At 42.4% G+C, this 26,416-nt stretch overlaps 1 protein-coding gene across 1 annotated transcript in view; it reads left to right on the top strand.

Moving 5' to 3' along the window:
• LOC311062925 (uncharacterized protein) overlaps window positions 1-26,416 on the top strand; it is a gene marked incomplete at both ends in the record, with an annotated part of 40,596 nt that overhangs the window by 6,310 nt on the left and 7,870 nt on the right. The window contains 2 exons of the mRNA XM_084082144.1: window positions 5,612-5,860; window positions 22,591-22,809. Coding sequence (XP_083938270.1) covers window positions 5,612-5,860; window positions 22,591-22,809 — 468 coding nt within the window. The remainder of the gene's footprint in view (window positions 1-5,611; window positions 5,861-22,590; window positions 22,810-26,416) is intronic.

Raw genomic sequence — 26,416 nt, forward strand, 5'->3', positions numbered from 1 at the left:
CCATAGTATAATTACACTAATTAGAAGCACTGTAAAATCTGTCACATTATCAGGGGTTATTTTAGAGGTGTGTTATACCTAATAAAAAATAGTTTTCCCAAACTGCCATCATGTGCTGCTTCTATATTCAGCCTTTGCTCATCTTTAGAGCATATGTATCCTCAACACCAATCATACAGCAGCACACCAAGCTGCTATCCAGTCTCAGCAACAAACAAAATAGCATTACTGACTGACGTTGCCTCTAGTCCATTGGTTCTCAAAGTGGGGTCCGGGGACCCCCAGGGGTACTTGAGGGGGTTCCAGGGGTCCCCAGCTAAATGATGGATAGGAACCAAATGGACCCTTATGGGTCTGTAACTCTGAGAGCGTACAAATGGAACCAATTTGTACACTCTCAGAGTTACATTAACATTGATTTTACTATATGAATTGGGGTCCCATAGATAGAAATGCCATTAAATGGGTGTCTGTAGCCCTAATGCATGTCAAACTGGGGGGTGCTTGAAATTAAAATGGTTGAGAATCACTGCTAGAGCCGTAAAAATCTTCTCTTATGGGGGTCCCTGGCATATCTTTTCAAATGGGGGTCCGCGGGCTAATAAGTGTCAATTTGGGGGTCCTTGACATGAAAAAGTTTGAGAACCACTGCTCTAGTCTACAGGGAAACGGGCACTTGGCATAATCACTTATTGCTTATCATCACGCGCAAGATTGCATGAAAGTGGAAATAATGAAGATGCATTCCCCTTTCACCGCACATGGGGACTTAGCTTAATCAAATGTGTCTCCCAAAACAAATTAAGGGTTAACAACCTATATAGATCATTTTGTTCAAATAATCGTCATCGTCATGCTGAGGCAACGAACGATGATGTCAGGCAACCAGAATAACAGGACCTGTGGTATAACAGCCATTAGTCAGTGGTCATACAGGCTTATTGTTCTGTGGCTGTGCGTGCGTCTTCACCTCAAGCACAAATGCACTTTAGAGAGCCATGGCCACACAGCCATTGTCATTAGGTTGAATAGATGTAGATGTTGTTGTGGACTTGTGTTACTGTAGAATTGGACAAAAGTGTTGATTTGGTCTCGGGTGGCTTATGCTGCAGCGGATGACTTGGCTGACGCGTATGGACAGGTTGCATTGTACCCCCCCCCCCCCCCCCCCCACACACACACACACACACACACACACACACACACACACACACACACACACACACACACACACACACACACACACACACACACACACACACACACACACACACACACACACACACACACACACACACACACTCTCCTAAAAAACACATTGTCACAGTATCTCAGGAGATTCTGCTCCAGTGAAGTGACTTTTAATTACTGTAAAATGGTTTAGGACCCAGCATGTACCTTTGTTTGAATGTTTGTTTATCCATCTACCCATCTATATCCATCTATCCATCCATCTATCCATCCATCATCTCTTACTCTTTGTATTTCTCTTTTTCTCTACATCTTGCTGAATGTTAATCTCTCACGTCATTCTTTCACAAATCCCACAGAGAATATAAAAAGAATAGATGTCCAGGACACTGTATTCTTATATTCTTATACGAGACAGAGCATGTGAAAACAATGACGTCTACATGGCGGAACACAGCAAAAGAAGGGGGACAAGCACTTGCTGTACACATACAGTTTCTCCCTCCAGTTATAATGATTATATGCAACATGCCACAGGCATTGCTAACTTATAACCACTTAAGCCCTATTTTCACAATTCTTCAAAATCAAATGGCACGCCCCCACAATAGGGACGCCAGGGTTAAAAGTGGTACACAGCCAACATGAGGGGGCCGTCCTCTTGTTTTATTGGGGTCAGCGACCAAACGCGACCAAACAAGGACAGGTTTCTGGTTATCGTTCAATCAATAGAGATGATCGTTGTTATCAGCCTGGACCACATTCCATGACCTCATTATCTCCAGAGTCAGGAAACAAGCAGAGAGGAGGGTTATCACTAACACCCCTCACATCCTGGCCATCTTCAACCCCCCCCCGCGCTGCGACGCGTTGTGAGCATGTAGATGGGCTATTTTCAGCATACAACCAAGTGTAAAATCAGCCATTACGACGCCATCAAGGCACCACCAAAATACCTTTTAGTCGACTAAAGCAACTGTAGATTTAGTCGACTAAAATCGTATGATATTTAGTCGACTAAAACTAGACAAAAACTAAAACATTTCAGATGACTAAAATATGACTAAAACTCACTTCAATTTCCAGGGGGCCTGGAAAGTGACGGTGGACGGGAGAGTTGGTTGCATGCTGAAATAGCAGATCTACAAGCTCACAACGCGTCGCGCTGCGACGCGTTGTGAGCTTGTAGATCTGCTATATTCAGAGTGCAACACCCCAGCGCAACCAAACATAAAATGACATGTCTTAGTTCTACTGGATCCCTTCTCCACTTGTCCCTCCCTATCATTTTAGTCTAGTTTTTATTTGTTGACAAAAAATGTCAATACATTTAGTCTTAGTTTTAGTCATCATACAGTAGCTTAGTTTTTATTTAGTTTTCGTCAGTGAAAAAAGGTAGTGGATGAACATGTTTTAGTCGACAAAATCAACACTGCTGTGCAGCTAGTGGAACCACCTCTACCACACTGCACCAAATGCACATTATAACACTGGCTCTCCGCGTCTGGTCCTGGGCCCACCAGGGGTTGAAATGGACCCTTAATGGGTCTGTAGAGTGTACAAATGGAAAATTCTCAGTGTTAAACAGACCCATAAGGGTCCATTTGGACCCCCTGGTGGTCCCTGGACTCGACGTTGACAACCAGTTCTAATGTTATAATGACAATACTGCTGTCATCCAGTTCTTAACCAGCCTGGGATACTTAGCTCCACCTCCACACTGTAACTGCTTATAGTTAAAGTGAGCATAGATGATGTCATGGCTGTATCTACTATATCGTTGCTGTCGTGCAGAAACAGCATATATCCATATTTCAACCTCTTATGTTTTTTTCGTTAATTAAAGGTCCTACTTCATCATAGAAGAGTGTTGCACAACAGTAGTGAAACTAGCCAGTGCGAGGAGTTATATTAAAATTGGCAAATGGGAGGACGGGCCGGCGGGCAGGCGGACCACAGCCAAGTCACTCTGACTCATAACCATAAACAAACCCGACACTCCCATATATAGGCAGCACCACGGCCACGTCACTCTGACTCAGACATAACCATAAACAAACCCGACACTCCCATATATAGGCAGCACCACGGCCACGTCACTCTGACTCAGACATAACCATAAACAAACCCGATACGCCCATATATAGGCAGCACCACGGCCACGTCACTCTGACTCAAACATAACCATAAACAAACCCGATACGCCCATATACTGTATAGGCAGGACCACGGCCACATCGCTGACTCAGACATAACCATAAACAAACCCGACACTCCCATATATAGGCAGCACCACGGCCACGTCACTCCAACTCAGACATAACCATAAACAAACCCGATACGCCCATATATAGGCATGTCACTATGACTCATACATACCCGTCTGTGATTAGGTAGGATTGCACTATAGTACTTTCATTGCACTATTGTCTACTTTCTTTGTAGGCCATATTGATGACATCAGGCATCTCCATACATGGGTATAAAAGGGACTGGACTAGACAGCACCCAGACAGATACAAAGAGATTTGTGGATTTTTGGTTGTGAAACGACTTTGCACTTGGTACTCATTCTGCTATACGACAAGTTTGAAGTCGATTAGTCGGACCGTTCTCAAGATTTGAGGGTCACAGACAGACATGCGAAAATAGATTCTGTGCATTTATAGATAGATTTAACCAATTAAAAGTTTTTAACAAGAGCTTGTGACTATATAATAACTACATTGGATCCTTAAAACACAGATTTCCTGAAAAGAAGCCATTTTGGACAAGGTGTCCGCCCGACAGCGACAATGTATAAAGGGACCCAATCGCACACAGGTCCCAAAAGAAAAAACATTTTAGCAGTTACCAAGTGAGATTATCTCTTTTGTTTGAATGGATGAAAAGGTTGACTCAGCAGCATGACTTAAAAAACACACAGTGGGGGTAAAACCTCACATGACCTGATCCATGCCAAAGCCGTTCTCACGCTGCCCTAAAATGACAAAACATCTGACAATGTCATGTCAACAACTTGAACTTAAATGTGGCACGAACATCAGTCATTGTGCACTGGCTCCAAGTCCCAAATAAATAAGTTTACATGAAAACAGCTCCTGTATTTGGCTAATCCCTGCTTTCTGTAGGAAAATCAAAACAACCTGACTGCCTCTCTCCTTACATGGTGGGAGTGCAGTCTGAGTCTGACCTGTAGCAGCATGGCGTGCTCTGCTCTGTGTTTTGCTGGCCGAGTGTTTTTCCATCTCTGTTTTTTCTTTTGCCCCAGCATGCCCTGACATGCTGTCTGCACTGCTACTTACTCATCCAATATAGTTGTGTGTGCGTGTGTCGTTTGGTGCGTTAATGTGTGCGTGTGCATCTGTGTACAGTATGTGTGTGTGTCACAGCTGTCTGGATCCTGTGGTGTTGGCTCACACAGGCTACAGTCCTGTGGTGTGTTGTTGGCTAAATGACTGACTCACGTGACGATTTGCACCGATATTCTTGTGAATGTTTGCTCTCTATTTTCGCCTGAATGTGGCTTCTCTCTATTGTTTCTCTGTCCCCTTTCTCTTCTCTCTACCTCATCATCATGTCTTCTTTGCTCGCCTCTTTCACTTGCACAACCTCTTCCACAATTGTCATTTTCAGTCCAAACACGCACAGCAGGTCTTACTGTTAGTGGCGCTGTGCCTTTCTGGGAACTGTTTAGTCACAGGGGATGTGTGTGTGCGTGTGCGTGTGCGCGTGCGCGCGTGTGTGTGTGTGTTCAAGTAAGCCATGGAGGAAGGCTGTTGTCCAATGCAATTTCTCATGTATAACTATAGCATATGTGAGCATCTCTCAGTGTTATAAGCATAGCCTATAGAGGAGTCTTAATTTTCTCTCTGCATGCCTAAGTATCCAAATATACATTTTCATAAATCTATGTTATCCCTTTCATCTGATCAAGGGTTATGCTTAACGAGGATTATTATAGTTTGTGTTGCGTGCATCAATGTAGCACAACTGCACAAGTACAAGATCGTGGAGAAATGTGCATGTAAAGAGATCCGTTCCGTGGTTGAACACACTTCGCAAGGCACTGGTCAAATAGTTGACAATACGGTTACAGATGGCCGCTGGAAGCTTGTTAGCATGTTGTAGCAAGGCTACTGGAAATGAATGGCATCAGCTAGCCAGTAAGTAGGCAATATGGCTGTCAAACCCAAATATCAAAAACTGAACTATCCCTTTCAGTGAACCAATGGGGAGCAGAGGAAGGATCCAATCAAAAGTGTAAATGTAAAACTTAAGCCTGATTTATACATAGTAGCATGCCGATGTTAGTCTGACATGAACCACCAAATTAGTCATTCATTCTCCAATTAAATTCATTGTTTCATTGTCCCGTGGAATACGACACCATCAGTTGTGTCCCTGTCGTCCCGTCCAGGTGCGAAGGTGGATGCGTAATCCCAAGGTGAGCGTGGAGAAGGCCCAGGGCAAGGGCCTGATCTGCCCGTGTCCTAAGTGCCCGCTGGCCGACGACTTGTGGTACACCCACATCCAATCGCCCTACTGCTGCTGCCACTACGCCAACCTGCAGGGCAGCGCCTACTACCAGCAGGAACAGCCCTTATCGCCCTGTCCTGCCAATGAGCACAACAACAACAACGGGCACGAGAAGAGCAAAGGCTGCAAGGTAAGCAGGACGAGGAGCGAAGAGTGACTGTGTTGGCATGCATCCCGATCTGCTGTTTTCAATATTTAAAAAAATGTTTTTAGAATAATGGTGCTATTAAAGGGATAGTTCAACCCAAAAATGACTTAATTTCGATCAATTACACACCCCATGGAGCCTTGAATTCATGGAGAGATTTTTTTGTTTTTGTCGCATTCCGGAGCCAATAATTTGATGACCGGCGGAGACTCAATGGAGACTCGATGGAGACTCAATGGAGACTCTTTGAGCCAGCCAGTCGTCAAATTATTATTTTAGGAATGCGACAAAAACAAAAAAATCTCCATGAATTCAAGGCTCCATGGGGTGAGTAATCGATAGAAAAAACGTAATTTTGGGGGTGAACTATCCCTTTGAAGTACTAGTAGATACAGTAGGTTTGAGCACTCAAACACTGATTGTGTGCTATGCTGATCATATGAATATGGTTGATGCAAGGGAAAAGGGACAGAAATGCACTCAAATGAACTCCCAAACATCAGCATGCAGGCTACATACATAAATGTACCTCAGGGATAACACCAGTCCGTGTTTTCACGTGCCCATACGTTCATATGCGAGCACACGCGCTAACTCACTCCTCCCTCTCACACACAGCCACACACGCACGCGTGTGAACACACACACACACACACACACGCACACGCACACAGTTTCTATATAATATGGCTGCCTGCAGGTGTCCAGGTTGTCCTTGGTTATGTAACTGCAATCAAAACAGCAAGGCTCTGTCCTTATCAATCACCATCCTCATCTCTCTGTTGCCCTGTGTGTGTGCGCGTGCGTGCGTGTGCGCATGTGTGTCCGTGCGTGCGTGCGCGCGTGCGTATCCCAGTCCCTGCAGGAGGAGGGGAACGAATGAGTCATCACTGCCCCAGTGAGACAAAGCCACTCTGTATGGTTGTGTGTGTGCGTGAAATACAAGTGTGTAAGAGTGAGCGCATGAGCATTTCTGCGCGTGCGCGCGCATGTACGTGTGTGTGTGTGTGTGTGTGTGTGTGTGTCTGTGTGTGAGTGCATGCATGTGTGATGACGGATGGTGAAGAGAGAGAGAGAGACTGTATTCTTTCCACCTCCCGCCTCTTCTTCATGTCTTCACTCCAGCCCCTCTTTTTTCTCCTCCAATCTCAATCAATCTGTCCATCAAGCCCACCGCTCGCCCCTTCCATCCAATTGATCTGTCACATACATCTCAGTGGAAACAACTACTCTGCGTGTGTGTGTGTGTGTGTGTGTGTGTGTGTGTGTGTGTGTGTGTGTGTGTGTGTGTGTGTGTGTGTGTGTGTGTGTGTGTGTGTGTGTGTGTGTGTGTGTGTGTAGGATTAATGGATGGTTGTGGGGAGGTGCGAGAGGCTCGGCGGGTCAAAGTGAAGGGGGCTCGACTGTGAGTCATGGCCAATTTACACAGCAGTCTATCAGTGTGCTCAGCGAGTGCGAGTGTGTGTGTGTGTGTGTGTGTGTGTGTGTGTGTGTGTGTGTGTGTGTGTGTGTGTGTGTGCGTGCGTGCGTGCGTGCGTGCGTGCGTGCGTGCGTGCGTGCGTGCGTGCGTGCGTGCGTGCGTGCGTGCGTGCGCCTGTGTTACAAGCATGTGTGTTACAGTATGTGTGTTTGCATGATGAGGTGTGGTCAGCTGACTTGGCGGTGTGCGGTTTCATGACCTCAGACATGATAAATGATCGACCGCGGCTCAGCTGGAAGCTGGTTATGAACTTAGAGCAGATAAGGGGTCAGTCAGTATTTGCTCAGTGCAGCTGAGTGGACGGTTGAACAGCATTCCTGCTATGCTTGCGGACACAACGTAATACACACTTTGAATGGACAATTGCCATCAGGATGACACAAGCCAGACATTTCACCGCGACGTTAAACAGCTGGACATTATGTCCTGCGCCGCCCTACCCCACATATCTCGACACACTGAGTCCAAACATAGACCACGTCACAATCGAGGCACAAATGTACCTTTAACACAATTAAAAGTAACACTCCCACAGCACTCACATGATTGTCAAATGTCATCAAAGATTAACAGACCTGTTTGCCTTGGACTGCCCCACAGCGAGATCACTGTGCCCTTGAAACCCATCACCCCACCCATCACTCAGATTTACTAAATTATTTTTCTCACACATTTTGCTAAACAATTAAAACTTCCCCCAAAACGGAACTGCAATTTGCCAAAAAGACACATTTCATTTTAAAAATGTTGCAGTACACCCAAAACATTGAAAAATCTAATCTTCCAAAACAGCATTAACTTGTCATCTCACAAAGGAAGTTATTTCTATCAATCATTAAACAATGGCCCAATAACCACTAATTACAACTATTAATATACAACATGGCAAACATATCCTTTTTTGTGTGTACTGTATGTGCCACTTTGTGATTCTATCATTATAATTACATTACGTAAAAGGCAAGTAAACAATCTACCACAACATGGCTTGCATTCTTGTTTCCTAAAAGGACTAAAGAAGATTAAAGCACTAAGATTTTTTATGAAAAGCAAGAACTGTAACAAAGGGCTTTTGTTGTGGTCTTTATAGATTGTGGGAATGTAGGTAAGAAACAACACCCTCACAGGAGATTACAGCACACATGTTATGTTGACCTTTGACATGGCACATTTACAGTGGCTCGTTACTTCCACGTCTCCGTATTTTGACAGGATGAAGCCTACTTCATGCACGTACTGGTATACAGTTCAAGCTCCATTATTCTATAAGACACTGGTTCTCGACATATGGTCCGGGGACCACCAGGGGGTCCAAATAGATCCTTACGGGTGTGTAACTCTGAGAGCAGTGGTGTTCAGTAACTAAGTACATTTACTCAAGTACTGTACTTAAGTACACTTTTTTGAGGAATTGTTGCTTTTCAAAAGATATTTTGAATTTTGAAGACATTTTGAACTTGTGAAATGGGACATTCTGCACAATGAGTACTTTAATTTTAAGTACATTTTTATACCAATACTTTTGTACTTTTACTTTTACTTGTAACAGAGTATTTCTACGTTGCAGTATTGATACTTTTACTTAAGTAAAATATTTGAATACTTTTTCCTCTCTTTGCACATTGAGAATTTTACAGTAAAGATTGGGGTCCCAAAGACACGCTGTCACTATTCCTCTGTCGAGCTGTTTCACTTTCGATTTGATATCTCTACAGTAAGAGCCCACTCAATGGTGACCACACACACTGTTGACATTGGCAAACACGTTGTGCTCCTGAATGACACTGACCCTGAATGATGCTCTCTGGTTGTCTCGCAATCGAATGACATTGTTGGCAACAACCATATCCACTAGAACAGTGAAGACTTTACCCCTGCCACCTGATTTTTTCCCGTTTGACCTACTTTTCCATCTTGCATCAAGGCCCCCCTTCCTCTATGGGCCCCTTTCCTCTATGGGCCCCCCTTCATCTCCTGTGGGCCCCTCTTCATCTCCTGTGCATGTCCTTCATCTCTGTACTGGCTCCATTCTTGCAAAAACTCAAATCTGACTTCTGTACTGATTGTTGATTGAATCAATGTGCATAAGACGTTTTGCATAAGTGCAGAAGAGATACACAATTATGGGAGCAATTTCAATCAGCTGAGATGAAATGCTTCGGTTTAGTTTGACATGATTTACAAGACTTTTGTGTATTTTGTATAGAATTGTGTTTACTGGTTTGCAAAAAATGTGCTTAACGTCTGCATTTTGTGTGAAAGCAATGAGAAATGATTTATATATGATTGTGCTCATTTAGGTCATGGTCGTGATTAAGTGGGTCACAGTGTCATCCAAAGTGATTTAGCAATCAACATAAACTGTAGCTGCATCTGCCAAAATGGTTCCATGCCAAAGTTTCCAATTTGTCCAAACCACAAATGTGTTACTATTTGAAGTCTGGAATGCGGACCATGTGAACTCAAACCGTTGATATCAATAATCAAGTCAAGCACAATTTTTCTTATAAAGCACATTTTGTACAGCACATTGACCAAAGTGCAGTACAAACCAGGATGTAGCTAAATCACAAATACAAAAAACACAGAAATACCATAAACAACAAGACATAGCCTACAGTAGCTCAAAAGGCACAAATAGAAAAGCATCAATGCAAACGGCAAGAACACAAATAAACAATTGTCAGTAAAAGACCAATAATAAGAAACAATAAAAAAAGATTGTCCACACACATTAAACGTGAAACGTGAATAAAAGAGAGTGTTGAGACTGGATTTCAAAGTGTAACTTGAGATGGCAGATCTGATAGGGATGGTATTAATGCTGTTCCACTCTAGGTGCTGATACAGCATGAACACGGTCACCCCCAAGTTTAGTTTAACTTTACTTTCTCAAGGTCTTGGTCAGAGAGAAACAGATTAATTTTTGGCGATAGTATGAATCTGGGAGGGAAATGGCTTTGGCTACTGCATTTACAGAACCTTTTTGTTGAACTTAAAAGCAGAATCAAATAACTGAGGTTTTAGTGGAGGTGAGTCCATAAGACTGTGAGTGACAAAGGTCAAGTATCATTGGCTATTTGACACAGTCTATGTTCTTTATTTCTCTGGACATTTGCAGTCTGCATATTGACATTGTTGTTTATGCTGGCCTGCCCTGTATTCCTCGCTTTCACTTCCCATTGAGACTTGGAATGTAACTTTTTTTGCATCTCAATCACTGGGTACACAGCCTTTTTAAATTGCCAGTTAGTTTATTGTGCAATACAAAATTGCAGCTGAGTTGCACAAAAGTTGTCATTACAAACTCCGGAAGGCTTAAGTGCTGTACCATATTTTAACACTAAATTATGAATATCCTAAAAATAGGAGGCCATTACAGTACATAACATAGTACATAACCATTACGTACACTGTACTCTTTAATCCTCTTTCTTTCAAAACACTCCATAGGCTAATGGTTAACTTACCATGACAGCGTGCACTTTAAGAGTGACACTAAAATATGATCATTAAACAAACCAATTAGGGTTAACAGCTTCTAAATTTAACTTAAAAGGTGCAGTAAGTTATTATTTTATTTTGCTAAACCAAGAGTTAAATAGTTCTATATTCTGATAGCAATCATTGCTATTTAGAGTGTTTATTCAGTTACAGGAGTCTCACAGTCTCTCCAGACAGAAAATACATTTCCAGGTCAGGATACCAATTTTATTCAATCAGGAGAGAGAACTAAGGATACCAGATAAACAAGTGAAATTAGAAGTGATAACACAAGGAAGTGAGCAGACAAAATTGGAACTGGAACACTATAAAATGTAAGCTGATAAATGGGTACTCTCTCATGATTGGATGAAATTGGCAACCCACCTGAAAATGTGTTTTCAGTTCACTAAAGAGCTGGAGAGAGACCAATGTTATTGAACACTTTTAACTTTTTAACAAATAAACTTTTTGTTTTACCCCCAAACAGTACACTACCTTTAAGAAGACATAGAAAATCCATGACACATCTTTTTCTAATTACAAAGCATTAGCAGTATGGAACAATTCTGTTATCTTAGCTTATATGACACTATGCATTGCATAGCCTTCACCTCCACCCCTTTCAAAGGCTCGGTAAGTGCTATTGCTAAATATAGACACAGAGGTTTATAGTGGTTAGGGTGGTGATCTGGTGATATTATACGGGATCAATCTAATGAATTTATGACACCTGGGAATTTTTCCACTTGAACGAGGTGATGACAGTAGAGGAAAATGGGAGAAGAGATTTCATAGCCAGAACAAGAAAGGATGGAGGAAAAAATATTTAGAAATTAGGCACAGTGGTTATGGGGAGATATGTGAATAATCGGAAAAAGACAGATTGGGGGAGAGAGAGAGAGAGAGAGAGAGAGAGAGAGAGAGAGAGAGAGAGAGAGAGAGAGAGAGAGAGAGAGAGAGAGAGAGAGAGAGAGAGGAACAGCTGAAACGACAGTTCTCCAGAAAAAGTGTGAGGTCAGAGTGTCAGAGTCTGCAGAGCATGATCAGAAATCAAACACGTATAAATCCCCCTGATAAGGACATTGTGTACTGTTCTGACACACATATCAGCAACACACACGCAACACACACACACACACACACACACACACACACACACACACACACACACACACACACACGCACACACGCACACACACACACACACAAAATGCAAACGTAGCCTTCCAGATAATCCTCCAACAGCGGCCGTGCACTTGATGATGTCTTAATATGCATAACTCTAGCACTACCTTTTAGCATCTGAGGAATGCATCTAAAGTTAGATGTTTCCTGACATAGTCAGCTTCGAAAAAGCTGGTTCATGCTTTTATCTCCAGGAGACTTGATTATACTGTAATGCACTTTTTGCTGGTCTGACAAAAGCGGGGGTTACATAAACTCCAGCTTGTTCAGAAGTATGAACTAAAACCAAAAAGTTTGACCACATAAATGTTTCGCTATACTCTTCACTGGCTCCCAGTAAAACAAAGACTTGATTTTAAAGTACCATTGTTTTTAAATCTGTGAATTGCTTAGCTTATACATTGTCGACATGATCTTGAATACATAAAGAACAGATCCCTTAGATCATCAGATAAATCCCATTAAACCTAGAATAAATGTGCCTCCTCATTATGGTAATACTCTCAACCACAGTGTGCTATATAAATAAATGTTGCAAAGAAAAGAGGTCGCACAGCTCGTAGTCACGATGCAAAAAACTTTTTTTTATTTTACCAACGTTTTAACACAATATAGGTCTTCTTGTGTCAAAACGTTGGTAAAATAAAAAAAAGTTATTACATCGTGGCTTCGAGCTGTGCGACCTCTTATATATCTCCCGTGGTCAGCACCTCCTCACTATTGGTGTGCGCTCCTGTTCCATTGTTTGCCTTAAATAGATAAATGTAGCTTGACTTGATCGTGAATTAAAAGAACATTACCTTTTGAAGACTGTCAACTGTACTTTTGGACAAATTCAGCACTCTGCTAGAACACCAGAAACTGCAATATGCCGCGGTGAGTTTCACACTATGCCATTAGGATGAGCTAAACTGACATACACATACTTAAAATAAGTCACTTATCAACATACATTTTTTACACTAGATATCTTTACTCTTGGCTCATCATGCAGTGTCACTTTAATCGTAAACCGCAGCCCTGCTAACCAGCCTGCCCCGCTGGGGACCCTTTCCAATTTGTTTGAGTCCAAAACACACTCATGCAGAAGAGACTACAAGAGAGGGGGAACAAGAAACGCGATGAAGGGAGGAACTGAGGAGAAAAGGACAAGCAAAGGAGAATGGGAGAGATGAGAGCAGCCAAGTGTGTCCAAAAGCAGAAATGTGTATCTCCTCCGAAAGCTGAGCGTGCAGCCTCAGAGAAATGGTTCCCTATCGATTTGCTGTGGGTGGGCTGAGCAGGGTCATACAAAGGTGCAGGGTGAAAACCAAGCTTCAATAACGAACAATCTGCTTGTAACAGTACAGTTGTTCCTACCGGAGTACCTTTCGATTTTGTGACAACCACACATTATAATTGCAATATGTACAACCTACAAAAGGTTATGAATCATTTTGTTGTTATAATTACTACATCAGTAGTTTGTCTATTTCCTAGACAATTCTATATCCTAAAAAATATATATTTTAACTACTTCCAACTGGACTTCCTTTGCTATGAATACAGGTGTGCCTTGAGACTTTGACTTAGCCCATTGGTGTGCCTCGGAGCACAAAAGGTTTGTAAACCACAGTATAGTAGCCTGTGCTCATTTGCCAGCTTGGCTGATGCGATCGTGTTATTGGTGTTTGTTTGGGATAGACACAATAACAATCTCATTAATACTTTCAAACAACTTTCTTTCTGAGCATGAAGCACGACATGGACAATCACTATGACGTTTAACTCTTTGGTGGAAGAGAGACACCCGTAATTTCTTCAGAACGAAGCCTTCATCCTTACTCCTGGCTTGTTAGTCTGACCTGTCACTGTGTTCTCAACTTCTCACCAAGGTGAAGAGAGAGAGACAGAGAGAGAGAGAGACATGGGCTATGACAAATCCACCTAGCTTGTTCTTGCTCACCAGTGACAAGGGCCTGCAGGCAAAGACCTGTTCTACGAATGCTAATGCACCTGGTCTGACAGATGGAATGAGAAGGAGAGGAGACACTGATGGCGTTTGAAACAGAATTTTGATCTTATTCGCGAAATGGAATTCAGACTTTTATTCAGGTGATGAGAACGGAATCTTGTCCTCCTATTATAAATGTGCGAAATCTCTGTTTGTGTCTGTTGATAATCAGTCCACCGGTCCAGCTATGGACAGACACACAGACTTATAGACGACTACCTGTTTCAGAGCCACGCTGTAACAATCCTTCAGTGGGATGAATATGGCTGTTTTTGAGATCTGTGAGTGAGAATGGGGCAGGCCATGCGTACATGCACCAGCATATGTGTGTGTGTGTGTGTGTGTGTGTGTGTGTGTGTGTGTGTGTGTGTGTGTGTGTGTGTGTGTGTGTGTGTGTGTGTGTGTGTGTGTGTATATATTTTATATATGTTATATCATTTCCCTGACATGTTGACAAGTGAAAGTGATCCGTATAGTCACTTTGCACTCTGCACCCATGTCTGTTCATTGCATAACGCTCGTCTTATCTCAGGAGATATCTCTGACTTTGGGGAAGTGACAAATCTCAGGCCAGTAAGAGTTCACTTGTTAATAGAGCTAATGGTTAATGACGGGTGTGACAAATTTAAAGGTCCCATCACTTTACAAGCATCCCTTTATAGGCCTTCTTCCACTTGTGCTCCCAGTACAGGGCAAGGACTTTGGACTCCAGCCATGCAGCACTTAGCTGCATAAAATCTGCGTCATGTGCACTGGGTCAAAAAATATGATTTTCTGTTCATTCTTCTACATCTACTGTATAGAAGAATGAACTGCATTGGGTCCTTCATATGTCATTCTTGGCTTTCTTTTTATAGGCTTTGCTTAACCCACTGGGTCGGTTCGCTTAATTGGCAATATTCTGACATCTTTTCCAAATGGTTTACAGTCAGTTCCAGCTTCATTCTACTTGATGGTATAGTATGTACTGTAAATGAACAAGAAGGAATTAAGAAGCACACATAAGATCCAATTAAATGCGAAAATGCCATGGAGAGCACTAGCAGCCAGAAATCCCTTTCCAAAATGCACTCAAGGAAGAAATGCCCCCTGTTTCCAAATGCCTGTTCCCATTCATTTGAAGACTTAAAAGCTTGCTCTTCTTCTTGTTAAGAACGTCACCAAATATTCAGTCACCCCAATGCCAAAAATGCTAAAATCAGAACCATTTGACTCTTTCCAGCTCTGTGCTTGGTAATGAACTGGTGAGGTGCCAGCTTCATACAGCCAACCATATCAAGTTGGTCAGCTGCCAATGCCAGTTACCCTCTTGGCAGCGCTTGATCTTGTCAGCTAGATGGGTGTTCTTTTAGAGACATTTTGTGACTTTTCCCCCAGTTTCTACAATGAAGTTCATCTGTGACCTGATGATATTTGGCACCATATTATAAATCCTTCCCGTCATCTATCTCCAGTCCTCTCCCCCACCCCCTGCTGTGGCACTTTTGTAGGCCCTAATTCATTTTCTTCTTAGTATAGATTATACGGACATTTCTGGGTGTCGGGACTGTTTGACATGCACTTAGCAATGGAAACCAGCTAGACGTTTGCTTTTACTTTAACACCAACTGCAGTGACAATATAAGAATGTGGTAATAGGCTAATACAGTTAGCAGTGTTTACCTCTCATATTATCCAGCCTTACATCGCTATAGAAATCTTAAGCTGGGCGACACCTTTGGTCCTTAGCATTTTTCATGCTCATTTTATTGCACAGCAAGAACAAAGGTAAGAGATCAAGGAAAAACAGCATAGGGGGAAATCCTGCCTTGTTCTCAAAGTTTTGGGGATATGTTGTAAATTATCTCCATAGTGTTTAAACTGACATCAGAAATAAGTATAAAGTGAAACACAGAAAACGATTAATTATCAGACGCAAGTCACAACCAGGCTGTTTGCGATGTTAGTTGTCCTCTCTGATTAGTTTGTCCCACATAGTAAGGGTATTAACAACTAATACATTTCAAATAGTTAAAAGATTGCTGGTGCAATGCACTGTGAGGTAGTAGATCAGCTATTTCCGAAACATTTTCAGACGCCAGAGTTAAATTGGTTAATTTGTGTGAGATATACAGACAGTCTAATATCAACTGACAGCCTGCAAGGTGGGATGCTATTAGCCCAAGTTATGTTCCCCCTAAGAAATAATAATGTTAGTGTTATTTCTTATGAGGCTCCCAAGTGTTTCCCACATGAATATTGTCAAGTTAAGACGGATGATTGAAGCATCAGGTCAATTTGTGACAAAAAAAAGAAAATCTAAACGGTTTGTCACATTGAATTAATAAGATAATGTTTTTTATTTTTTCCCTTTCTCACATCAAGAATGGGGTTTGACTCATTGATTGCTATAATAAACTGTACATCTAATCCTCTATTTAATTTGTAACAGGCCTTCGAGGAATGCTGTTAGACAGGCAGTCTGCAATACAATTTCAATTACTGTACTGTAATAAAGTATAAAATGAATAATATTTCTCAAGATTTATTTAACCTGGTATGTCAATTCCTACGGATGATAAACTATCTTCTCTGTACCTGAGAGGGCCACTGAAGCTCTCTTTTAGTGTCCGTGTCTCACTGACCTTGGACCGGTGGAAAAAATGGAGCCGCCGCTCCCTTTCCGAGACTCATTGTGAGGGAATTTGGGAATCATTCTCTTTCTAATCCGCCCTGAGAACCCGGCTAATCCCATCTTCCACCTTGCCGTTCCGGAGATAATGCCAGAGTCACAGCATCACGTCAGCTCAGCTCCCCGACCGAGCAGTGTATGGAGTCTAAAGCCTGATTTATACTTCGTTGCAAAAAATATCAGATCTACAAGCTCACAACGCATCGCGGCGCCATGCGTTGTGGGCTTGTAGATCTGCTATTTTCTGCGCACGATACCGCCGCACCATGGAGTATAAACTCTCAAAAAAGACGAGGAGATGGAGTGTGTTGCATTGTCCCCGGTTCATCTGTTGGATTTACTTAACACTCCCATTCAGATTCCCAACTCTATTAAAAAAAACTTTCTTTGCACAATGGGGTTTGAGCGTTTTGGCTAACTGCTATTGTTAGGTGTTCACCCAAGCTGCCTTCACATAAGGTATTATGCTTACTCATCACATTACTAATGGCACCACCACAAATCTCTGCACAGTGAACTTTGGGCAAGAGTAACAAGCTTGGGTCTGTGGCCCTTAGTCATTGCTGGTGTTCTATTTATAAAATAATGTATGCCGATTGCCTTTACATCCGGAAGTACAATGTGAAAGCTGCAGCAAGGTGGCAAGTCTTTTGCATGCAGCATGCAGAGGTGTTTTCATTTCATTGCATGTGTTTCAACAGCGTGGCTTGCTTGTTATCTGATTGCAAGAGTAGAAAGCATGCTACACAGTAACATCCTGTGTTAACCACAACAAGACCGCAGGACTTTTTTGGTATTGTTCTTTTAGACAAAGTGTTTGACTGTACTCGTGCTGTTTTACATTTCTGTCTAATAAAATGTTCAATAAAAAACCCAAGATACTTAGTTGGCCCTTGCACAAAAACTCGCACAAAAATGTCCCCCAGGGTTCTATATGTTCTTTTCCCCCCCAAACAACACCAAATCTCTTATCTACAAGCTCATAACTGGTCTCAAGCTATTTCCGCCGAATGTTCACCCCCAGAATAGGTTAAAAATGGACAGGTCCAAAAGGCTCTCAGTGATTGAATGCCACACAGGACACTTTTGTTAAAAGTTAGCAAGGTGTCGTGTGACTTCAAACATCTAAATTGAATGAGCTGCTTTGGTGAATAATTTCACAATGATTTTTTTGAAACATAATCAACCCAACACCAGTTCAGCCAACATCCACTCATAAATGTTTGGATTGTTATGACTAACTGCGTGAAATTGGAGCCTGAGCTCTGTGCCAAAACAATGGAGACGAACAAACAAACAAGTCTCATAATAGCTACTGTAGTGAATAAATAAACTCTGTCAGACTGAGATATAATTCTCTATCCCTCATTCTGCCCATATCTAAAATGGTTTCCAGAGATCAGAAGAGTGTGTGCGCGTGTGTGTGTGCGTGCGTGCGTGCGTGAATGTGTGTGTGTGTGTGTGTGTGTGTGTGTGTGTGTGTGTGTGTGTGTGTGTGTGTGTGTGTGTGTGTGTCTGTGTGTGTACTGTGCATGCATGCATTGCACGCGTGTGCATGTGCGTGTTTGTGTGTGCATACACGTGTTTCAAAGTGTGTAGGGAGCGAGGAGACCCACGAGGAAAATCCAAAGTGAGCACAGCTTTCCAATTTCCGAGAGGACCTGCCGGGGCCGTTGCCGAGCGGATGACCATGAATATTAATGCTTTGTGCGAGAACTCCGGGTTGCACAGCCCTCATCTCAACGCTCACGCGGGATTTAAAGATGAAAGAGCCACAGTGTGGCCCCGGAGGCTTCAGATGGCCACAAACACAAGAGGGGATCTTCGGTTAAATATCCCGATCATTAAATCCCCAACTCACCACTCGGCACCTCAACCCTCTTCAAAGATGTCATTTCACTTTCTCCTTAACCCCGTACCCCTTGTTTCTCATACACTTTGCTTTTTTACGAGGTTCTCTCGCTTCCTATGAGAGATTTATTGTGATTCTACAGATACACGACGTGACAGTTAAGCATGGTCAACGGTTTCAAAGTGGGGTCCAGGGACCCTTAGGGTTCATTGAGGGTGTTCCAAATGGATCCTTACGGGTCCATTTGGTTCCATTTTTACACTCTCAGAGTTTATGGGGGGGGGGGGGGGGGGTTCTTGAAATTAAAACATTTGAGCTGAAACTGTCCTGACTGAATCGTTCCCTCTCTACCCATGTTTAGATCTGATCTTCTCCCTACACCAACCCCACCAACAACACCCACCCGATTCTTTCATTGCTCTTTCCGAGACCTGCGTCTGGGGTCTCAGACACAAGAGAGCAGAAAGAAGAGCGAGGCTCAGTGTTAATGAACTACTCTTATCTTTAGACAGAATGAGGAGGCTTATATAAGACTCTCTCTCTCTCTCTCTTTCGTTTCATTCCATACCTTTTTTTTTGGTGTCTCGATATCTCTGTTTGCACCACATTCTCTGTTTTATGACTCCCCTCATTCCATTACTCTTTGATGCTCTCTAGACGTATATGGGCCGTCACACGGACGGTTAGAACTAGATCAGGACAACAAGGGGAGGTGTAGAGGACAGGGAAAGATAAGCGGGACAAGACCCGGGGGTTAAGGGCCCGCAGGGTGCGGTTCGGGTGGGGGGATGGGGGGCATATAGGCTGGTATCTTTAACCCATTAAAACCGGGAAAGCATCATCTGTGTCATTTTAGATTTGAACCACTTTAACCATTATTTTATACTTTGGCTATTCAAAAATAGCAGATATACAAGCTCATGGTGCGTCACTTTGTGCCGCGCTATGAGCTTGTACATCTGCTATTTTTGAATAATCGTGAATCAATAAAATATTTTGAGATGGGTTCCGCGGCCAAATACATATAATATTGAGGGTCCTTGACATGAAAAAGTTTGAGCACCACTGACATAGCAACATACGTTTTTCAGAAAACGACAAAGACATTTGTAGAATCGGCCTCAGCTCTTAATGGGTTAACACCAATAGATAACTTATGTAACATCTGTTGATATACTGCCAGCCTGATAATAACATACAGCTGGCTTGTGTGTACAGTATGTGTGTATGTGAATCTGTGTGAGCATTTATGTAATAAATACACAAACATTCAATTATCTTTAGTTGTGTTATCTGCTTGGTGTTCTGACATAATACTGAGTTGCTTGTGTTGTGTGTCTGATGTGTATTCCCTGACCTTGAAAACTAAATTACCATGGACAATAATAATATCCTGTTATTTATGTGTGACGGGGGTTAGCAGGCTATAGGGCAGAGATTTTATAGCATATATGCCTTATGTAAGTTTGTTAATGACTGGGCCCCCGATGTCTTTAATGCTGGTCTGTAAAGAAGCAGGGCAAGGGGCAATCGAGAGGGGCCGAGGAGGTGGAACTGCCGGGGGCGGGGGGAAGACAAAGTCTGTGTGTGTGTGTGTGTGTGTGTGTGTGTGTGTGTGTGTGTGTGTGTGTGTGTGTGTGTGTGTGTGTGTGTGTGTGTGTGTGTGTTTGTGTTCCGGGGCAGATATTTTCCTTCCCATGGAAGGAATGCATGCCACCTTTCTTGGAAGAAGGTCAAATGTGGAAGCTACAATGAATAATGCATGATACCACACACGAAAGAGTAACTATAGGATATAAGCAAATACATTTATATGGTGTTAGAAAGAATAGTGAGAAGAATAGTGAACTTAAAGATATAGTGGAACCAGGAACAAAATATTCCAAAAGAAAATGTAAGTAATCAAATGAAGCCATAATTAAGAACGCTCCTGTGGGTTACATTACTGATTACACTTGTAAGCAGATGTATCAGTAATGGATAAAATGTTTAAAGGAACCTTCCAAATCCTGTCAGTGTGATAGAATTAATATAGATACAGACCTGCTACTGATATGGTCTGCGCTTATGGCTTCTGCAGTATTTTCTTAATGCAATGTTGCTTGCTGTCATATATGATATGTAGCTTGCAAGGTTAGTTCAGGCAGTATATACTCGAGAGGTTACACACATGCATATTACTATGTGCATGTGTGTATACAGTGTTATGCAAGATATACCCCATACGTCACACACTGACATGACAGCTGACCAATTGGGCGGGTTATTTAAGTTAACCTAAATCTGCGTTCCTTCCGCTGTATGTGTTCCTGGTTTGTTGTTATGCGGCTGTTTGCTCCCACCGCCACCCCAGCACCAGCAGTGGGCTCTGCTATTGGTTCTGTTCCCCATGGAGGGTTGTTATTGTATATCTATATCCCTGCTCTTAATGGTTAATGACGGTTGTCTAATTGTGCTGAGCAGGGAGAAAAATGTAGCAGAGCCTGAACGGCAAGAAGAAAAAAAATTACTTCCACACTTGTATTCTCATTCTATAATATTGGTTCAATCCATTAGTGAGTTATCTGACTGAACTTTGGTTAAATGGTCTGTAATGGCCTCTGTTTTATTCTGCCTCTGTGAGGCTGATGGATAGGGAGATGGGTTGTACAACGTTCTGTTATCAACCCTTGTGTAATGGTGAGGAAACATGGGCAAGGTGCCCATGTAACATTTTGGTTTTGGTTTTTCGATGAAATTATGGTATTTATAACTAAAGAACTCAAACTCTGATACCTGTGCATGCACAAACGCACGCACGCACAAACACGCACCCATTTCCTTCAATTTGCCAAGTAGTGGGAATGTCAGAAGAGCCAGCAAAGTAGCATTAGCAGATACAGTCCTTGATAAGATGCTCATTTCAAATGTGTGCAGTCACTCAGCTTGCTGTGTCTGTATGCCAAGGACCCCATTGCCTTACATAAGTACCATTCCAGGTCACTAACACATCCATCTGCACTATTTGGTTTCCTTATGAAGTATCTCAGCCTTGATCTGTACCTTCCATCTGGACGTTGTACTGTAGCTGTGCTCAAGTGGAGAGTCTCTCTCTCTCTCTCTCTCTCTCTAGTATGATACAGGGTTCAGTGGTTATTCAGATTTTGTTCCCGTAGAGATAAGAAGTAAACAAATATATATTTTTAAAAATGCTTCTCGATAAATCGATAAACCTACATGAGCAAGATTAAGTCGGTTATTGGTTCTATGTTTCAGTTTCAATATATTTTCGGTTAATTGCCCAGCATATGGCATACTTTCTTTATTTACAAGTTAGCAGATATTGCTGTTGAGCAGTTCCACAGAGAGGAGGGGGTTTGTATAAAGCCTCTTCAGCAGAGCATGTGATCCCCTTACCTCCACAACATATAATCCTTGGTGACAATTTTACTCCTGAGTGCAGAAATGGACCTGGCCATACCGTCCATTTCTTACACTCTGGAGAGTCTAATAAATGCAAGAGGTCACTCAATGGAGAGGATTACTGCTAAGTCCAGAGAGGACTCTGTACTGTATGAATACCGCTGAGTCACTGACACGCCTCAGTTAAATGGAAATATGACCCTCAAATAATATCTGATGTTATTAAGTGATAACGTGGGCAGGCTCTAGTTAGATGTGTGTGTGTGTGTGTGTGTGTGTGTGTGTGTGTGTGTGTGTGTGTGTGTGTGTGTGTGTGTGTGTGTGTGTGTGTGTGTGTGTGTGTGTGTGTGTGTGTGTGTGTGTGTGTGCGCGCGCGCACACGTGCGGGAGGGGGGTTCTTACTGTACATAATGGGTTATATCTGGGTTTGTTTTTCTTATGTAATGGTAGTGTTAGTGACATTGGCCTCCATGATAAGCATATAAAGACATTAACTCGGTTTCAATGCAATTTAAATCATATAATGAATACAACCCCTATTCCCTATTATACTACACTGCTTCTAAATCAAAAGAAATTACAGTACATGTCCAAATGCAGTCTAAAAAAAAAACATAACACCATAACGTGGTCGGACCCACAGGTCAGGAAGTGGAAGATGTTGGCCTGTCACCATGGCGAGGAGGGAAACCAGCAGAAGGATGCCGAGTCGGAGGCCCAACTGGGCGGGTGTCAGTCCCCATGGGGGGTCCGTGCCACTCCCCTCCTGGTTAACCCTGTCATGATGGAGTGCTGTGTCTGCAGTGGGCCCTACATCAGCTATGGCACGGAGGACAACTGGCAACCACGCCAACGCACACAGGTATAACGTTAGCATACTTTACTTTTTTGGGACACATTTTGACAATTTTTCAAGAATAGCGGATCTACAAGCTCATAGCATGCCACTCGTTGCTGCGCTATGAGCTTGTATATCTGCTATTTTTGAATAGCCAAAGTATAAAAGGTTAAAGTTGTTAAGATTATTGTGATGCTATATTAACACATTTTGCTGGGGACCCCCTGGAGCCCCCCCAAGGACCCCTGGGCTCCCCGGACCCCACTTTGAGAACCAATGCAGTAAGACACCTCGGCTAATAGGATAACACAAAAAAGTTCGGGGGACTTGTTTCCATTGTGGTCCTATGGGAAATATACGTAAGTGAAAACACGTGCATACAGTCAAAAGGATAAACACAAGAAAGCTCGAAAGCTTATTTTCCATTGTGGTCCCTTTGAGACGGTACAAAACACAATAGCATAAACAATCATATATATGTAAATCAGCATGGACACATATAAAAGTGACACGGACCTTTTCGGGAACCCCTTCAAGGAACCCTGAGGGTCCCTGGACCCCACTTTGAAAACCCATTGTGTTAGCAGATAGCAAGGATAACACATTAAATTACAGTTACAGTAGTCTAATACAGGGGGACCACCACCCTGACTAAGAATCAACCTGGGTACCACTGTTGTGTTGAGTGGGGAAATGAGCTAAGCCTAAGTACCTTATGATTCACAGTCATAACATCTTCTACCTTTCCTTGACCTTAACTCCACACAACAATAATTCCCATCGCTATCCAGCCCAAACCTTCTATCCTGCCTTACAAAAATAAGCCATGAATTATAAATAAAGGCCTAGTTCCACCATCATATTATGGATACAACTTCAGCAGATCCTATACTCAGTCAAACAAACAAACCGAGACAGAGAGAGAGAGAGAGAGAGAGAGAGAGAGAGACGCACGCACGCACGCATCTAGGCCTGTCACAATTATTACATAATCGCCTAATCGCAATTATTTGAGATATTCACAATTATTTTGCATAAACGTCATAATCGTTTCCATGTTGAAAAATGTTCATACATTTTCAAACATTTACCAAAATAGCAGAAATAGCAGATCTACAAGCTTACACTTCGTGACGTGTTCTAAGCTTATACATGAACTATTTCCGCAATTCCATTTTCTAAATATAAAATGATTAAATGTGTCAGTCATTTCTTTGTGTATTTAAGTTATTTGTCATATTTGCGCTGTGCAAGTTGTGATCATGAAGCAAAAAAACAAACAAAAAAAATATATATATATTACTATGTTCCAATGTTCAATGCCAAAAACACAATTAAATCATTAATCGCAATTATTTGTGCGACAATTAATCACTAACTTAAATGTGTAATCGTGACAGCCCTATCCACGCCACACACGCACTGCAGTCAGGAGAATATAAAGCACCCTGGAGGCAAAGTCAAAGGGTGAGGAAGGTTTCACTAACACAGTGAGTGACTGTGACAAATACCCTACAGCAGAATTGTTGGTTTCATTACAGTAACAGTAATACCAGCACAGCAGCATTACTGTGATGTATCTCAGAAAACAACAATGCCTGTTGCTTGTGTGTGTGTGTGTGTGTGTGTGTGTGTGTGTGTGTGTGTGTGTGTGTGTGTGTGTGTGTGTGTGTGTGTGTGTGTGTGTGTGTGTGTGTGTGTGTGTGTGTATGTGTGTGTTTGTGTGTGTGTGTTCACATCCATATGTCGGAACCCTGAGGGGACTCTCATGTCTGCCACATATGGAGAGTATTAACAACTATAAAATATGATGAGTCAAAGGTCACATTCCTCTACAATGAAGCTCCCCTCCCCCTTAACACACACACCAAACCACATAGCTCTCCCTCTCGTTCGCCGGCTCGCTCGCTCACACACACACTCACACACACACAGGCTGCGACTATCGATTATTTTCTTAGCTGTGATTCCATCGATCACTTTTTTGATTCATTGATAAATCGAGTTTTTAATGTATTTTTAAAATATATATATATCAACAAAATAATTAACAATTTAACTTATACTTAGACAAAAAATACTTATACTTCATCAAACAACAGTGTCGTGCAAAAACTAGTGAAAATTGCTGATCTGCAGGCTCACTGTGAGCTTGTGTTTTTGAACTTTCCTCCAGGCCTCGCTGTTAGTGTGCCTACCTCCCTTGTTGTCTAGTGCATTGGTTCTCAAGGTAAGGTCCGGGGACCCCCAGGGGTCCTTGGGGGGTACCAGGGGGTCCCCAGCAAAGTTAGTTAATAAAGCGTCACAATCATTTAAACCCCTTTATCCATGTTTTATACACTGCCTATTTTTGATTTCCTGGCACAAAATATTTTTGAGATGGGGGGGGGGGGGGGGGGGGGGTCCGCAGCCAAATACATATCATTTTGGGGGTCCTTGGCACGAAAAAGTTTGAGAACCACTGGCCAAGTGATGTACAAATGACAGCGATGGGGCAGCAGAGGGAATAGCGTACGTGTTTCATCTCAAAGAGGGTAAAATCCCTGTCATCTCAAGGACCCAGAGGAACCAGAACAAAAGGATTTGACTGTTATGATGATGTAACAGTAAAGACACCTAGGCACCTTGATACCTTGAGACAGTCTCATCATTATGGCGAAAATATTATTTGGCTGCAGGCAGAGGTTTTTAAGAAATGCTGATTTAGAGATATTTTAACATTACGGAGTTAAATGTTGTTCTGCTATGCTATGGTGCAATTTTGAATATCTTCTCTGTTGAGTGGAAACCTCGGGTGAAAACTGCTCCTTGAAAATAATTAGCAGATCTAAAAGTTCAAAACGCGTCACTTTGCGCCGCGTTTCGAGCTTGTGGATCTGCCACTTTTGATGCTTATGTGTGACGCTGTAGTATGATCAAGTAGGGCATTCATTCAGAAAAAAAACTGAAAAGGCTAGAATTTGGAGACAAGAGGTTTCTGCAACAGCAATGATATATGTTGTGGGTTATACAGCACAATGCTGAATCACTGTCGTCACTGTCAGAAAGAAACCTTGTATCTCCCAAAAGGAATTAGTGGAGCGGCTAAATGCTTTTTATTGGCAGAATCTTTCAGTTGATGATAAAAGCGTGAAAATTGGCATGAGCAGTCTCCATGGGTCACTTGACAAGAAAATTGTCCGAGGCAGTTGTAATTTCAAGATGGCGGCCATTTTTCAAGATGGCCGATACCTTAGTGAGCAGTTAAGTGATATGATGGTTTATTTGGTGATACAAGCATGAAAATTGGCATGAATAGTCTCTGTGGGTCACTTGACAATAGGCCACCCACAGCTACTTCACATTTCAACATGGCGGCCATTTTTCAAGATGGCCAACACTTTAGTGGAGCATTTAAGTTATATAATGGTTCATTTGGTGATACAAGCATGAACATTGGCATGAGCAGTCTCTGTGGGTCACTTGACAATAAGCCACCGACAGCTACTTGAAATTTCAAGATGGCGGCCATTTTTCAAGATGGCCACCACCTTAGTGGAGCAGTTAAGCTTAAGATACAAGCATGAAAATTGCCATGAGCCGTCTCAAAAGGTCATTTGACAAGAAACCCCACAACCACCGCTTGAAATTT

The sequence above is a fragment of the Gymnoscopelus microlampas genome, assembly GCF_963454915.1.
Source record: "Gymnoscopelus microlampas genome assembly, chromosome: 16".
NCBI classification, from domain to species: Eukaryota; Metazoa; Chordata; class Actinopteri; order Myctophiformes; family Myctophidae; genus Gymnoscopelus; species Gymnoscopelus microlampas.